The 17,615-nt window shown below is 42.5% G+C and overlaps 1 protein-coding gene across 5 annotated transcripts in view; it reads right to left on the reverse strand.

Moving 5' to 3' along the window:
* Positions 1 to 1,392: 1,392 nt before the first annotated feature.
* Positions 1,393 to 17,615, reverse strand: part of CAMKMT (calmodulin-lysine N-methyltransferase) — a 404,258-nt gene continuing 388,035 nt past the window's right edge. For 3 of the 5 annotated variants that reach the window (XM_036873913.1, XM_036873911.1, XM_036873912.1), the window contains 2 exons: positions 9,882 to 10,013; positions 1,393 to 4,191 (listed from right to left, as the gene is read on the reverse strand). In XM_036873913.1, the coding sequence (XP_036729808.1) occupies positions 4,114 to 4,191; positions 9,882 to 10,013 (210 nt within the window). In that variant the 3' untranslated portion in view covers positions 1,393 to 4,113. The remainder of the gene's footprint in view (positions 4,192 to 9,881; positions 10,014 to 17,615) is intronic. The other 2 variants (XM_036873909.1, XM_036873908.1) reach the window with 2 other exon arrangements.

A 17,615-nucleotide genomic window follows, 5' to 3' on the forward strand; every position in this document is an offset into this window, starting at 1 on the left:
TGGCTGTACAAATTACTCAGCTGAAAGCTTTTCACCAAACAAAACAGTATTAATCAGCAGTTCTTATGAAGGTGCTAATTAAAAACAATTTTCTTCCTCAGTTTGCAATACTAAAGCCATCTTCACTTGCACAGTTTCCAATATACAGCTACTGTATTTGCTCACACTTCAGGCCCTCTATTAACTACTGAATCTCCTATTAGCCATTTTATTACATTTCTGTTTACAAGCTTGTTGACATTTTAAAAGTCACAGTATGATCTGTTTTATCTATTAAAAAATGTATTAATTGAAAAGTCAGGGGGACAAAAAAGGCAAAAGATAGACTCCAAATGAACAGACATCCAGGGCAGAGAACAGAGTGAGCATTTAGTCACAGCCTGGGCAGTAAGGTTTCTGGGTAAAATGAAATCTGAGAATTAAACGTGGCATTTCAGGCTTAATGGTTTGTTAAACACCAACGGGCTGCTTCCTAATTTGGAAATAGTCCACTCGGGAAAACATATTTGCCCACTGTCTAAATTCAGTTTCTAAGGAGACCCAGTCTGACTTTCAAATCAATCTTTCCTCTCTGGGATACACTCAGCCTAATTTTGACATTTCATACAGTCTGAACTCAGGAGACTTTGATCTGGGGTGGGGAGTGTACCTGGAATCTGGAAGCAGATTGAGGGTCTAAACAGCCTTATCTTCCCTGTGAGTGTGTCTATGTGTGTGTGTCTATGTACACATGACTCCCTCCCCTGCGTGAGCATTCTGCCCCCTCCCCCGAGTCCACTGCTGGACAATGCCACCCAGTTGCTTGGCACAGATTGGGAACAAGTCAAATGCTGACTAAGCACAAAAGCCCCACGGAAGCTGTGTTGAAGGAAGGGGACAGTCCATTCCTATTAAAAAAGAAGCAGCAGCCTAACCCTTAGGAGAAGAAGGTATGCCCCACATTGATAGTGGAGAGAAAAAGAAAACAAAAAACCCACTACGTCAACAATCTCCTGCCTATGGTATTAAAACCAGGTTCTTCAACTGTCAAAAGCAGTTAACTAGTTTAGGAAAGACACCTGGCTGTTGAAATAGGGCTCCAGAAGGCCACTAATCCTTCCATTCACTCAGTTAACTGCTAGATCCCCCAAATTGATTCAACAGGTATGCAGTGGTAAATTCAGCCCATACTGAAGCCAAAGGGAAAATCAGCAAGGGGCGGGCAGCTCTTCTCTGAAAACACCGGAGGAACCAGCCAGAAAAGCTTTTATGGCCCGACAAGTTTTCTGCTGAATACAGAGCACCTAAATTACCCTACCCTAATGGAAGTTACATTTTCATGCTCAGTCAAAAAGCCAACAAAATACACAATTTATACAAAATAGCATCAACCTCTTAGGTAGTCTTTTCTAGCACTTTTATCCCAATTCACAGCATATGTCTTGCTATAAAATAAAATCTATTTCTTATAACCAACTTGTATGTGGCTGTTCATATCACCGCATTAGAACTGACCATGGGCGATATTAGAAACATTCTCACATCCAACCAAATCTATTTAGTATGACAAAAGAGATTTGTGAGTTTTCTCAGAAGATACAGGTACACAGGAAACAGGAATATAGTAATAATTCTTATGATTTCAGACAGGCTTTGTTTTGAAACAAACACAGGCACAATTACACAGACAATTATGAAATGGGGCATTTCAATTGCAATTATGCAACCCAATACCGATGCAGAGAAATAATTCTTAACCATCAAGTTCAAAAGAAATGTAAGTGGATAAACTTTCTAAAGCAGCTATAATTTTTTCCCCTCTCAATATTGGCACTTCGCCAAAATTTGAGAAAATAAAAACACTTTTAAACTATTCAATAATATACAACATTAGTTTCTTACAAACTTCCAAAGAGCCCAGACTAGTGACATCTCCAGGTAAGGGTCCCATAAAGAGCAAATCTATGAAACCCTTAACATTTTACAAAAGATTCTCTAGGTTTTAGTCACAATGAACATATTTCTTTACTCAATGTCTTTTGGTAGCACAGCTCAATTCTTATACCCTGTCTCCAGCTTAGGTAACTGTACACACTATTCTCAGATATTAAGAAAAAACACACTACTAATTTACTTTTAAAAATACAATTTCTTCCAGCAAAATAAACACTGGATTTCTACACCCACAAAACACAAATGTAAATTGAATTCTTGCCAATTCATGTATTTTCATGAGGAAAAAATGGAACTACTCTCACGGTTCTGATGTTCTATATTTTACAAGAAAAAATAAGAACAGGCGATCTTAGATGCTACTGCAGGGATGGGTTTTCTTTGTCTGGCAGATTTAGTTGCAGGAAGAAATCATTTCTCTGTATTTTCACCAGTATAAATGGAACTACCTGTGTTGCCTTTTAAAACGTTCCGAATTCTGATTTTTTAAACAAGAAAATATGAAGCCAGTGTGCAACCTATACAGTCGCCAAAGGAGAGCTGCCACTAGCTGAACTACTCAGCTAAACGGCTGGTTTGCATTGCCCTGGTCTTTATCTAGCACTGAGAATAGACTGCTGTTTTATCCAAAGAGGAATAAATTGCTGTTATTGTGATGTTAGCCCATCACTTGGCATTGCAATTCAAGTTTTTGTGAGAAAGAAATGTATGATCTAACTGCGGCTTGACCTATGCCTTCAGAGATCCATCTAGGTGCTCTAATGGAGCAGAAAAAGTGGTGAATACAAGAACATGCAAACTGATGGTGAAAAATTTGTTTGATGATAGAAGTGAGCAGAGAAGACATCTGAGAGTCGCTGTTTTTATGACAGCTAAGTTTGCTTAACATGCGAAAGGATTCGCCCCCAGTCTCCCACCTATCACTTTAATTGTATCACGCTAAATACACGCTTTGCCTCTACTAAAGATAGGAGGATATATAGCTAACCTACTAATGACATTACTGTGAAAGTGGACACAGATGATTCCTTACAGATAAACATCTGAATTTCCACAAAAGGCATTAGAGCATCTCGGGGATGAACCAGGCAAGGAGAGGCTTGGGTTCCCTGCAGAAAAGTCATTCTCTCTTAATCCTAGGTAGCACATATTAAATGTTTACCATACACTTGCATTGCTGCGTAGGACTATATATACTTACTTTCAATCAGATAATTGTGTGATCGAGTTTTTAAAAACTCGCCCTGGTTGCCATCTCGTTTTATCAACCATTTATTCAAAATTTCCCTGGAAGGGACCTCTTTTGAAAGAGGCCTGGAGAACAGCAGTAGATTTGAGCCCTGATAAAGGCTCACTTTTCATCCATAGTCAGAGCCTAAATGTGCTCTTCTTGTACCTAAACAGATAATAAGCACTCAGCACACTCCGCCTCCTTGACACAACGCATTGAGACTAATCACACATAATTGGAGAGGAGGAGCAGAGGGCCGGCCATGCTATTGTGTCCAGAGGACAAACGGTCAGTTTATGAGGCTTTGGGCTGATGTAGTCACTGCTTATACATCTATAGGGAAAAAAAACATCCTGTTTAAAAGAAAAAAAGAGAATGGGTGAGAGAGAGAGAGACAGCAAAACAGAGATGGTGGATTTAATACAATTAATGTGAGGGTGATCTGAAAGATTTGCTTGCTTTCTTTCTTTTTTTAACCAGGAAAGAATCATCATGTTTGCTGGGTTGGCAGATGAAGAATGACCACCACTAAAATAGAACAAAGACCAAGATATTTTCTAAAGGGGGGGGTGGGGTGGGGTGGGAATCACCAAAAGAAATTCTGTCTCAATGAGAGGGAAAAATATTTGGGTGGCTCTCAAGTCCAATTCAAATCTCACATAGGCCGCTTATACATATTTAAAGACAAAAGTTTGGTGCAGGAAGAGCAACAAGCAGATGGAAAAAAGAGGAGTCCAGGACGGCTGGGGAGTCACGTGGGTGAGGACAGGTGGACCCCGGAACCCACACATGGAATGTTGCAAAGGCAGTTGGGGCCCATGTCCTGAGGGCTTGAAAGTCTCAGGGAGCCAACGGCTTACTGCATATTATACCCGTTACAGATTTCTGTTTTTGTGAAAATATTGCCTGTACACTGGATGTTTTCTTTGTCTTTCGAGCGGCTTAATCGTCTATTCATCTTTGGTTAAAATAAGCAGAAGTGGGTAATGAAGGTTTTCTTCATATATATCCTGGTTTTCCTTTTTCAACTGAAAAACAATAATAGAGGAAAAAAGGGTAAGGACACTCCAATTAGGAATTTTCACCAATCAACTTTAAAGTTGAGTAGAAGGAAGACTTCTTACCTAAACATATTGTTCTGGAAAAATAAAGCACAAAAAAGCAACTCAAAGTGGTCCTCAGTGGCAGTGACAAGACAATACTATGTACCGAGTTGGGATTTTTTTTTTTTTTTTGGTGAGCGGGTAGGGTGTTTTTTCATAAATAGCCAGGCTGCTTTTATGACCTCTGTGGACTCCGAGGTACTTCAGCACAGGGAGAGCTGCGGGCTTGCTCATCTTCACCAGACCAACCGTTTGGCCTAGAAGTTTCTGCTCCTGGTCCTCTCTGCCCCCTGCCAGTGCCCCAGGAATCAGGCCAGCAGGCGTTTCAGATCATTTGGAGACCTGGGCACAAGGGACAGACTGGTGGGGCCTAAGACATTTCAAAGGCTCTCCAGCTGCTTCCTAGGGGTTTCAGTATTAATGATAAGTAATTCAGGAATTGTCTTCTCCGGGGAGGAAAACAGATTCCAACGATTGGAGCAGCAAGCTTCGATAACCATTCAGGTGGAGTTCTGAGGGCCTTCCCATGATAGACTTCAAAGTGCAGTCAGAGTTCTCAAATCTAAAGTACACTTTTCCTCATTCAGCTAGAATAATTTTGAGCATCGTATTTCTATTTATTCTAGCAAATAATACATTGCTATTTATAAAGACAAAATTGCTATTTTGGAAGCTGGTGTTTTGGAGCCAATTGTGAATTTATTTTTGATTTATAAGGATCAGAAATAAATATTTCTTTTAATTATACATGGAACCCATTCCTTTATTGTTTCAGATCTGACAAACATCCCACCCCGCCCTCCCCTGAATCTAAATAAATGGCTCCAGCATGACACTTTCCTGCATTCGTAGGTCTGGGGCACGTTAACTTGAATCTTTCTAAAGTGCATGTTTCTTCTAAATCATATTCCCAAACTGTGACATGCCCTCACTATTAAGGACAGCAGCAGTGATCCTACTTTTCCTTTTCCGCTGGGGAACATAAAGCCAACACAGTCTCTACTTTCTAATCCATCTTCCTAAGAACTGATGGTGGTACAATCGCTGAAGTCACTCATTCTGTTTTCTTTGATGGCGTTTGCCCTTTTTACAGATGGTTAGTTGTCTATTTAGAAAGATCCTCATGAATTTTTGTTGCCACCAAAGTAACGACAGTGTTACTCCTAAACACACATCTGTCAACATCTCTTGATTTAATCTAATTTTTAAAAATGCCCCAAAAGTGGCTTCCTAAACTTCCCAAACCAAACCCACTATAACCGGGACTACCGACTGTAAATACCTTTGTTGCCAGTTGCCCTAGTGATAGAAGGAGCTCACTGAAATATTTTACAGAGGGAAGAGGGGGCCAAGCTAGCTAAATTCTTCCTCTGGGATTGGGGATAAGGGAAAGTTGATTACTCAGTGTGAGTCAGCTGACCTACTCACTCACAATGCACTAATATAGAAAGACTCAAATGAGCTCTTTATAAAGTCCCTGAGGTAATATGTGGGATAAAGAATTCTTCGGTAAATATGGGTTAGAAATCACTTTTACCTTGGATTCTGTGCTGACCTCTGGAGGCCAAAGCAGAGGCTTCCTTGCTAGAAGAGGCCAGGGGCCAGCCCCGTGTTGACTGTGAGTCCTTCCAGCTATAGGAAGGAGCCGACAACCCTCAAAGGCAGCCCTACACCCCAGCACCAGATCATTTCCGAATCCAGGCTGTTATGTGAGGGTACTTGAACACACACAAAGCTGTTAGGAAATACTGGCTTCGATGGGGGAACGTTATGTGGTTTAAGAAGAATTCCACGTACCCAGGCTGTACTTCTTGGCCCAATTAATAATTATAATTTTAAGAAATAAAAAACACCTTGAAAAAAACAAACAAAAAGCAAATTGTGAATAAAACAATTTTCCAATTTCATAGGTTAAAACAGGGTCTTTGAGGACTGAACTAAATTATATAGCTGCTATTAGTGGCATTATGCTTTACTTCATAATGGGATGTGACATGCTCAGCCTCGCCACAGTGCGAACAGCAGCAGCGGGAGTGAAGTTCAGACTGTTTACCCTTTACAGTATCCACAATTATCAACAGCACACCACACAGATTATAAGAACCAGCCACTTGTAATGTGGCATTTTGAATAGATAAGCAGAAGTGCAATATGGCCGTGCTTTTAACACAATGTACTGACTTCACAGCCGAGCCCAAGCCTGTTTTCACGGCTAAACACAAAAATACAGAAAATAAACACATGGTTGGTTTTGCAAAAGTTAAAGAAAAAAAAAGGAAAAGAAAACTATGGCATGTAAGATTATATTTCAAAGAATATTTGCATGATTGAGAATATTTTTGATCAACTCATTTCAAGCCAGCTGTAATCTCTTAAGTCAAGTCTCTAGCTTGCTAAACAATTGGCTACCTTAATATCCTAAAGGTTTTGAGCCCTAACATCGGGCAATGCATTTGATTCCTAGCCTGGAGGAGACCAAGAGGTTAGGTGGGAGAGGGAAGTGTATTCTTTTTCTCCCCGTTGCCTGGACGAACAGAAAGGCAATATTTTAAAAACACGCTACACCTTTGGCTGCCTGGCTCCTGAGCACAGTGGCTGCGTGGTGTGGGCACAATTTAACAAAAGCACTGGCAGAAAAGTGCAGAATGGCACCGTTTTGATTACAGGCTTGCTTTTTAACGGAAATAAAATTTCACAGTTAACAATGAGAGGTGAAAAGTTTAAGAGGCAAAGCTGTTCCTCCTGATCATGACTGTTAATCAGCTTCATGGGTGGTTGCCTAAATCTGCAGATTTTTTTTTTTTTTTTTTTTTACCTTGCACTACTGCCAAGATTGTAACTAATTTTTTCCCCTGTTGTAAGAGGAGGGGTGAAAAACTCGGCATAGAAGGCAGCTGTGTATGAGTGACGTGAGGCACTAATGCAGAGGGCAAAATTAAAATTCATGAATCTCTTCACAACCATTTGTGTAACAAGATTAAGACGGGACAGCGGAAAAGAGCGGCATTATCAGGCGTCTTACAGTCCTCCAGCTGGTTACGCTCTATTCCAACACAGTAGGGCTAAGAGGATAACACGCAGCCTGAAGGAAGACGCTGCTCCTCCATTTGGGAGCAGGCTCGTCCCGGGGACCATGGGGGTTTGGCCAGGGATGGAGAGGAAGAAAGCTGATTGCCGCTCAAGATGGAAAACTTTTAAGCCCCGGCTCTCAGCACGCGGCAAACAAAAGCGGCCAGGGTGGAGGATCCCGGCAGCCGCGCCGGCCCCTGCGCATCCCCGGAGCCCCGGGCGCGCGGGCGGGAGGCGGGCAGGGGCCGGAGGGGACCGGGGTGCTGGCTTCGGTCTCCGTCCCCGCGGCCCCGTGATGAGCAGTAGGGCCCGGCGAGGACCAGGGACGCTCCCCACTCTCTGCGGCCGGGCCCGCGGCTCTGTGTCCGGCCTCTGGGCGAGATCCTCTCCGGGCATCGTCCTCTTGCAAAGGAGACCTCCCTGTGCGAGCCCGAGTTGGGTCCTCGGGGCCTCTCTCCGTCCAGTCAGCACACGGTTAAACCCGCTGCTGGAGCAGAAAAGCCGGGCATTCTGTGCTTCTGGTACAGAAGGGACAAGAGGCATTCTTTGGCTAGACGCGAGAGGACAACAAGCCAGCTGAAATTGCCCTCATCGTGAAAAATATACATCATGGGTGCTCGTTTATACCATCTAGGTAGGGCACCCCAAGCCTGCAGAATATTCCCCTAGGGTTCTGCTTCCTGAGAACAAAATGCAACTCTCACCTGTCACGACAAGAACCAAAAGAGGAGGGGGAACTATTCCTTACTCCAGTGTCAGCAAGGTGGGGAACTGAACTTTGAAGCAATTATGATGAGATAAACACTAAGGCCACTTCGTTATTATGGAAATTTATTTTTGTGCGACCAATCAATCAGACTCTGATTATTTACAGGGTACTGTGGGTATGGTGCACAGGATAAACCTAAGAGGCACGTTTAGTGATTTATAAAACGTGCCATGCTTAGCAGGGTAGTGTACAACATCGGAAGTAAAAAGAGGAGGCTGCTGCCCGCTAGGTGCTGCCAATCTAAAGTCCTAGACAGAGAAGAGGTGGCTACTAAGGACTTGAACGCCTGGCATGACCCAACACACTTCAGATGTTGCAGGAGGAGACAGAGGGTATCAGGCACCATGCTGACATTTTCTGCTGGTGGAGAAACCCTCACCTTTGCTCTCCTGAGCTATGACTGAGAAACTAAAAGCATTTGTCCTTCGAGGGGGAAAGTGAATGACATCACATGAAGCAGCTGTCAGCTGATCCCTGTAGCTCTAACCCCACCCTGGAGAGAAGGCCAGTTTTCATCCCTTTGTGTAGAAGAGCCCAGGGGGCCAGGAGAGACCCTTCCCTGACCAGGTAAAACCCTCAAAGCCATTCCTTTTGTTCTGGAGAGGAGTTGAAAAAGGGAGAACATCATTCTAGAGGCAGGTAAGATTTGAATAACATGCCATTCTGTTTTTATTTTCTGATTGTAAGCCAAAGGGCCTGATTCCACCAGTGAGAGGAAGTGATTTAACCCTTTCAGTTCACAAAGCATCATTTTTTTCCCCCCCAGGAGCTTACATGGAGCCCTGGAGACCCAAAGAAATGAACCCATTTCCAGAAAATGAAGATTTCCTTTTTATTGCTTAGAAGATCAGATCCACTTTGCATATAAGTTTTCAAAAGTCAACACACTTCTACATTATATCATAGTCCTGGGTAATAAAGAATGCTATTCACATTTTCCCAGGAGAAAAATAAGGTCAAGGCTTTACTTTTCTGTGGTCACGACTTGCAAAATTGACAAGTCAAAGTCTGTTGCCAAGGTCAGACTTGCTCAGAGAAGGGAGCTTTCTGTACCACACAAAATTACAGAAGAAATACATGTTATTCTAGTAACTGTGATATGTATGAGCAAACGTGAGATTCCTAAAAAGTTTTCGGTGGAACACTGGCCTCTCAGTGTCCTATATTGCTCTATACCTATAAATAATAAAAAGGCTGATAACATTGCTTTATGTAAGCAAGCTTAGAATCACTCTCAGATAAGTGCTTTTGACCTAAATCTTGTAGCGCCTCGATCTGACATATAACCCCACAACTGTGAAATTCTGTGAGATTTAACAGTCTCAAACTGCCAACTGACCCAGCCATAAAGCAAGCAGAGATAAAGATTTACAGTCTAACATGATACAATTAGACATTCACCTTCTATTTATTTCAGTGCAGCTAAGCATTTAACCTACTTAAAAGCTGAAGGTTTTTCATTAAAATATAAATGCTTGTTTATCATTCATTCTATGCCACCTCCCCTGTATCCTACAAATTAGTCTATTATGAATGAAGAGATTAGTTAGTTTCAGAGAAAGGAGTAAACAGGAATGGTTTCTGTACAATCCTTTTAGACATGCAAAGATAAAAGATGGCTTTGCCACACAAAATAATCAGATACAAATAGCTGTTCAGAAGCAGCACACCTAAGGAGTCCTTTAATCAAATATTTAGGTTACCTGCCAAAAAGACCATGATCTCTTCAAAATGCAATGCGGATTAAAGTGTTATCTAACACAAGCAGAAAACTAACCTTGGAGTGGAAGTTTGAAATGTGTTCATCATAATTTTCATGTCTTTGGATAGAGAAACCAGCTTTTTCAGCTAGATTGCAAAACTGGTTTAAAGTATTCCCTCGGCGTGGGGCGAATACCATTGCTTTCCCCTAGAACGTTAAAAAGGAAATACACACATTTTAAAACTGGAAGGCAACCAAACATAACAGACATTGGTCAAAGCATTTAATTGCACTGTTCTCAGGTAGAAAACTCATTTGTCTTGAGACGTCCACACAGGATGGGCATCCACAGTGAGAATAATTTCAAGGACAGATATACATCAAATAAGAAAAAAAAAGTCATTTAAATGGTGAGTTGCTATGTTTTATCATTTTCAAACAATGCATGTAATAAACAATATGGAACTCAACACTGGTTTTCTGTACAATACATACCTCTCTTGGGTCCACTGGTTTAAACCATCAACTAGATTTTAGAATAATGGGTCCAGGGCAGTGCCACCCACCTTGTGACTCCTTAGCAGCTGCCAACACATCTGCAACACAGCTCCAGAGCATGTGGCCACAGATGCCGGTAAATGTTAGTTTACTGTGCCCTGGAAACTGAGTACCAAGAAATCCTCCACAGAGATAAGTAACCACAATCCATTTCAGTTCTGCCACCAGCCTTTTCTGTGACCATGATACCAGAGACAGAGCTACAGGATCTTGATTTCCAACTTCACTGAATCCTTCATAAGGGTCATCATTATGGCAAAGCAGTTCCTCAAAGTTATTCAAGTGACTACTTTTTTTTTTTTTCAATAAATTTATTTATTTATTTATGGCTGCATTTGGGTCTTTGTTGCTGTGCGCGGGCTTTCTCTAGTTGCGGCGAGCGGGGGCTACTCTTCATTGCAGTGCGCGGGCTTCTCATTGCGGTGGCTTCTCTTTGTTGCGGAGCACGCGCTCTAGGCACGTGGGCTTCAGTAGTTGTGGCACGCGGGCTCAGTAGTTGTGGCTCACGGGCTCTAGAGCGCAGGCTCAGTAGTTGTGGCCCACAGGTTTAGTTGCTCCGTGGCACGTGGGATCTTCCTGGACCAGGGCTCGAACCCGTGTCCCCTGCATTGGCAGGCGGATTCTTAACCACTGCACGACCACAGAAGTCCCCTCAAGTGATTACTTTTCAAAGGAAGTGGTAAAATGAGGGCAATCAAGCTTTTCTAAATAAACTGCACAACCTTATCAGATTGTTGTAGTGGGGAGAGTGGGAGGACTTGAATAAAGTATATACCGGATTTCAGAAGACTCTCTGACATGAAACTCTACAGCAACCATTTGCTAACTACTAGGTGCATGTGAGTTTTTCTTCTCCCTTTTAGATGTGCACAGAATGGCTAAACTTCAGAATCTTCTTTTTCCTTTTATTTGTTTAAAAGATGACTGTATGTGTCTGTTAATTTCAGGGTTATACTTCACCTCTATGAAATACCACTTCAGGTTTTGAGGGAATCATGAAAATATACCTCCGTTTCTTTTTTTTTTTAAATAAATTTATTTTATTTATTTATGGCTGTGTTGGGTCTTCATTGTGGTGCATGTGCTTCTCATTGTGGTGCCTTCTCTTGTTGTGGAGCATGGCCTCTAGGTGCTCTGGCTTCAGTAGTTGTGGCTCGTGGGCTCTAGAGCACAGGCTCAGTAGTTGTGACGCACGGACTTAGTTGCTCCGCAGCATGTGGGATCTTCCTGGACCAGGGCTTGAACCCGTGTCCCCTCCATTGGCAGGCAGATTCTTAACCACTGCACCACCAGGGAAGTCCCTATCCCAGTTTCTTTTGAAAATTGGTTTACCATTCATACCTGCCAACTGTCTACTGAGCATCTGAGATGTAGCAGACACTGGGATAAGTGCTCTATATACATCCTCTCCTTTAGTCTTCAAACAACCCAACAAGGTAGAGATTTTCAGCTCCACTTTACAGAATGCTCAGAAAGGTTGAATCACTGGCCAAGATGACACACCAGTAAATGATTGGAAACTGACCTGACTCCAATGCCAATGCTCTTTCCACTACACGACATTGCCTTCTTATTAGTAATAGTGATGATAATAATAAATAATAAAAGCTACCACTTTGCTAGGTGCTTCACAAGCCTTCCCTTTAATCCCCTCAACAGTTTCCTCAACAACGTTGTACGGTAGACATTACATTTTACAGATGATTAAACATGCAGTGAAGGATTTGAAGAAGAAGGAACCGTGTGGCAGAAAGGGGTCTGGACTTAAAGGGGATCTCCACCATTAAACATGGTGTCACCTCAGGAAAATCAGAAAAAAAAAGTCATAGAACTGCTGAACTAGAAGGGACCTTGGAGATGACGTGAGTCCAATCTCCTCATTTTCAGATAAGAAACCCAAGTTATCTTAGCTGACCCACTGAGTTTTCTCACCCATTAAGTGGGAAGAACAAAGCCTCCCTTGCCTTCCACCCCCGACCCCGAGCAAGTTGTGAGGGTAAAACGAGGTATTGAATGTGAAAATAATTTGAGAAACAAGTTTATATAGATGTAAGAAAGACTAGGAGCAACTACACCACCTAACAGTGCTATAAAAATTCTATCAACTCCCTCTCCTTCTCTCTTCCCCTCATTTAGCTGCAAGAAAATACACTGATACACTGTCCTGGACATCAAGTGTGTTTTCATACTGTGTTTACATAGACATGTATACACTCAGGCGCATAATTACAGCAGCACCAATCATGCCAGTAAACTTAAGGTTCTGTCAGCTTTTCCAATATTAATTGCTATTTTCAGGTGGTTTTCAAACTTAGCAGCAAAAATTCATTTTGATGTGAAACTAGATATAATACATGGTCTCAGCAGGGGAGCAGAAGTCTCCATAAAAAAAAAGAGGGAACACTAGTAGGTCATTCTAGTCTTTCTAAGAGCTGATTGCCATTCTGGACTTTTGAATAATGGAAGTCATTTTATTTTAAAGTCACCTGCAAAACTTGTCTTACCATTACAATCAAAGAGTTGATTTTTAACAGCTATTATCTAAATTATATATCATAATGTTTACAGGACTAAGGGGTTGTGGTTGGGTTGATGTTTGCATTCACAAAACACATGCTGCCCTCACCCCAGCCCTCTGTTGGTTAGGGTGAGCTGTAAGGTGACTGCAATTGAGCTTGTGTCTCAGTTTACCTGTCCTTCTGTACCCACCGCACCTAAAACAGCCATCCTTCCCCATCCCTCCCCACCCACTCTCCCTGCTCTAGTTATGTCCTTAGCCCTCATCACCACTGGCACACATCATAACCTTGTTTGTTATTGCCCGTCTCCTCCGGCTAGAATGTATGCTCCATGACAATGGGATCTTCTAATGTTTCATTCACTGCATTTTCTCAGTGCCTAGCACAGAGTAGACGATCAATATTTGTTGAGAGAATAAACTAAATCCAGATATTGAATAATCTGAAAAACACAAGTCTCTGGGAATACGAAGGCCACGTTCTATTGCTCATTCTTTAGAAAAGATTTTCTCCAAGAAGCTTTTACAGAGTCAGCGGCTATAATGGGATTTCAGAGGGCAGCTTTCTGTGCACAATACTGTCCCCACAAGAAACAGAAAGAGCGAGCAGTAGTTTTAATCCTTAATTACTCAGTTATGAGTTTCAAAATGTTTTCTTTTTCATTTCATTGAATGCAGACACCTTTCAGATGTGGATTAATATTTAGGAGGGACAATAGGACATCATCCATTCATTCAATAAGCATCCACTGAGCCCTACTCAGTGCCAGCATCTGCCCCATAATGAACGGTTTTAGAAGCCCCCCATATCCCCAGTGGAGCAGGACGCTTTGTCTGCTACAGTCAGAGGAATACATCTTACAATTTAGGCTGCAAAAATCAAAACAAGAAAAAGAATATAGATTTCAAATTAGCCCATCACTTTAGAAAAATTATTTTCAATTTACCAAAGCACAACTTTCTAAGCATTCACAGTCACAGAATCATTTTAAACTCAGAATGAACACTCAATTGAATGTAAAATTTTGACTGATGAGCAGAAATTTGAGAGAATTCATTTATCCCTGGAGAGGAGAGAGGAGTAGTTCCACAAAACAACAATGATATTGTTTACATCGTAAGCTCAGTTGTTATTTTGCTAGACTAATCTATACTCATATATTAAAGGGTGTGCACGTCTGGAAAAAATGTCTTCTTCAGACTTATTTTACAAGGAATATGCTATGCCTTTTTCATTTCCAGGCAATAAACTATTAAATACCAATTACACGTTTAAGCTTGTGTTTATTTTCTAACCATTTCTTTACCTGGTTTCTGAGATGCTGCCTTTGTCTGCTTTCTCCCCTACATTTCCCTCAGTCTCTCAGTCCCCGACCCTGGCTACTTTTTTTCCACCTGTCCTTTCATTGTCAGTAGCCCCCAGGGCTCTGCCTACTTTTTCTTCATGTTTTATACAGTTCTAGGTGATTGTACTGAAGTCCACAACTTCAACTATCAATTATGCATCAAAAACTCCCAAGTACATAACTGCAGCATTCACCATTGTCCAGGGCCCACACCCAGATTTTCAGGTGCCTACTAGAGCTCTCCATGGGGATGTTCTCAAAGTACCTTTAACCCATTCTGTCTAAAATGGAACTCAATATCCTTGGCCCAAACCTCTACACTTCCCAGGGCACTACCCACCCACCCATCCAGCCAGCCAACCATCCATCCACCCATCCCTCTCTGTCTCTGTCTCTGTCTGTCTCTCTCTCTCTCACACACACACAGCTGAATACCTATTAAGTATGCCAAACAATTCTATACCCTTCACCTTCAAAGTGAAACTGGAAACCAGGAAATCGTGACATTGCCTTTTAAAACCCTTGTACCTTATTCTATCCCCAGGGAGGCACTCCAGAAATGTTTGTTGAAGGAACCTGTCAGTGAACACCCATTCGGTTCCCTCTTCTCCGTCTTTAGGCCTTCACTAGCTCCTAACTGAACAATTCTAGGTAGAAGTTGGTCCACGGTAGACCCATGAAGAGCCTTGCTGCTTTCAAGCTCTTTCTTATTCCAAACCAGCTTTTATGCTGGCCGGAGTGATCTTTCTAGGACCCATACACTGCTCAAAAATGGCTCTCTATCTCCATTTCAATGGCTATCTATGACCCACATAGTAAAGTCCCATCTCTCCATCATCATGTTCTCAGCCTTTCCTAAAGTGGTACCCAAACTAACTCTTTAACTTCATCCCTCACCCCTCCCCAACCCTAACCCCAAACCACACAGACACTCTTACACTCCAACCAGAGCAAACTCCTGCAAACACAACATGCTTTTTCATACTCTCCACCTGTGAGCACTGTTCCCTCCACCAGGGATGCTACTTTCTAGTCTCCTTCCTCTGAGTCTTAGAATGGCCTTCTTACTATTCAAGAACAAAGTCAAATACTGCTGCCTCTAGGGAACCCTTCCTCAGGCAGTTAGTTACTCTTTGTGCTGTATCCCTAGTACCTACCATATAACATTATAATTCCAAGGAGCTTGTGCATTAATCTGCCCTGGTAAACAGTGAGATTCTCAAAGTGCTCATTATTCCTATTTATACCCCACAATCCCCAGCACAGTGCGAGGCTCAACAAATGTTTGTTGAATCAAGACAGAGTTCAAATCTCTGAGTATCTCACGTTCTATAGAAGGTGTAAATTAGAAAAAAATCACACAACAAATAAAAACAGCACCAGGCCCTATATGAACAGCTGGGCTGTTATAAGCCATTTTGCACTGTCCACTGTACTTCCATCTGTGTGTATGTTACATCTCCATGACCACATTATAAGTTCCTCAGGGGCAGAGACTCAGCACTGGATAAACACCTGGGTGGACTTCCAAGAAGAACTTCTAAGGGCTAGGCTCTTGTTCTGAGGGTCTTAAAAACCATCTGGGGACTCTCTATTCCTATACCTGGAGGGCCAGGTATGGTGGAACACAGCTTCTCCCCAAGAACAGAGGAGGATTTGTTGGGTCTCTGACCCAGCAAGCGGACAGGAACCAAGGGTCCTTCAGCACCATCTCAGTTCATGCCACTGAACCCACACTCACAAGGCACTTCCCTGAGATAAGCAAAAACAGAGGTTTGTACAGATGGGTGCAGAGATGCTAGATTTTTTAAAAGATTAGGAACTGTGTCAGTAAAAAGAAAGTGCCCTTCTAAAATGAGAGTCCATGATTTACTTTTATAGCACGGCTGGCATGTAGTCAGGACTCCAGGAATTTGGCAGTTACTTAGGGCAGCTTCTACAGAAGGTTAAATGAATTCCACAGTGATATTTTTGAATTCTTGCCAATGGTTAGCAGCTGTAACAAGCTGGAGATCTGTCCATATTGCATCCCCATCCATCTCCTCATGGTCCTCAGTAAACTCACACTAACTGGTTTGGCTCCCCCCCTTCCACCCAAAGCCATTTCAGAGGAATATTAGTAGATGCCATTTGTTGCTTGTCACTTCTGGACTGAAATTCAACTTGTAGGCTTGTGTGGCTGTATTTGAAATTACATCTGGGTCCTCTGATATCAGACATGGCTGATGGTCTTTAAGGAACACAGCGAGAGGGGGTTACCTGTCAGCAACAAGAAGCCACTCACCGGAGGGAAAGAGGTGGCGGAGGGGAGGGACATGTTGTTTCTTGGAATGAGTAAAATGTGCTGATTTCATTCCTTTTTAAGATCTTTTCTTTTCCTCTTGTAAGTTTGCTAGAGAGTCCCTTGTAGCACTCTGGCAGGAGTCAGATGTTTTTACAGTGTCTCTCAAACAGTAAGTTGCGGAAAGTTTCCATCTGGGACAGGTAACAATCATTTCCTCCTGACATTTGGGGCTTCCTGTAATGACTTTCCAGGCATGGGTGCCCGTTTGCCTGAGGATCTAGGCTCAGCCCTGGGATCTGATATTGTTCCTGGTCAAGCCAGGAGCCCACCCTGGTGGCTAAGCTCTCTCTGAGGGCCTGTGCCCACCTCATCCAAGACCCCCAATATAAAAGCTGAAAAGCAAGGGGAACCCTCCCCTCCCTCTGCTTCTGGATCCTCTGACTCCAGACAGCAGAGCTGCCTTAGCTAGAAATCAAGGAACCACACTCCCCAGTAATGGCAGAATCCATTTCTTCCCAAGCTTGACACTTGAACCTTTGTGTTGCAATGATTTCATTCTGGCCACTTAGTATAATTTCTCTCACCTTACTCGGTAGGGTTATCTGTACTAAAAAGTGTCATCTTCATCCAGGTAGACAATCCCCTGGACCTCTGCAGAGCCTGCAGCAGGTATGCAGGACACGGGTGCAGGGAACTGCAGCAGGCCCAGTTATGTGTAGAAATCGTCCAAGTCCAGGTCGAGAAAAAAAATTTTCCCCTCCTGCCAACCATTTCTCTGATAACAGTTTTTGTGAAGAGCCCCCTACGTTCTATACTCAGCACAGCTGGAAAGTCTCTCTAGTTCTTCAAGGTAATAAGAGCGAACACATATTCATTCAGAGTCAATCATGTGCTAAAGCTTTCCAGTGCACTGGCTTGTTTACTCCCCATTTTACAGATGAGAAACTGAGGCTCTGAGAGATGAAACCAGTAAGTGGCTAGATAGTAAGAACGACTTAAGTTTTGTATGCAGGTATTTCTGACTCCACCCACTGATACTTTGCCTTCAGAAACTGGGCCCTCCTATGAATTCGAAGCATTTGGCCAAAGTGCAGTTTTTGCTG

This window comes from Balaenoptera musculus, chromosome 13, assembly GCF_009873245.2.
Source record: "Balaenoptera musculus isolate JJ_BM4_2016_0621 chromosome 13, mBalMus1.pri.v3, whole genome shotgun sequence".
Classification (NCBI taxonomy): Eukaryota; Metazoa; Chordata; class Mammalia; order Artiodactyla; family Balaenopteridae; genus Balaenoptera; species Balaenoptera musculus.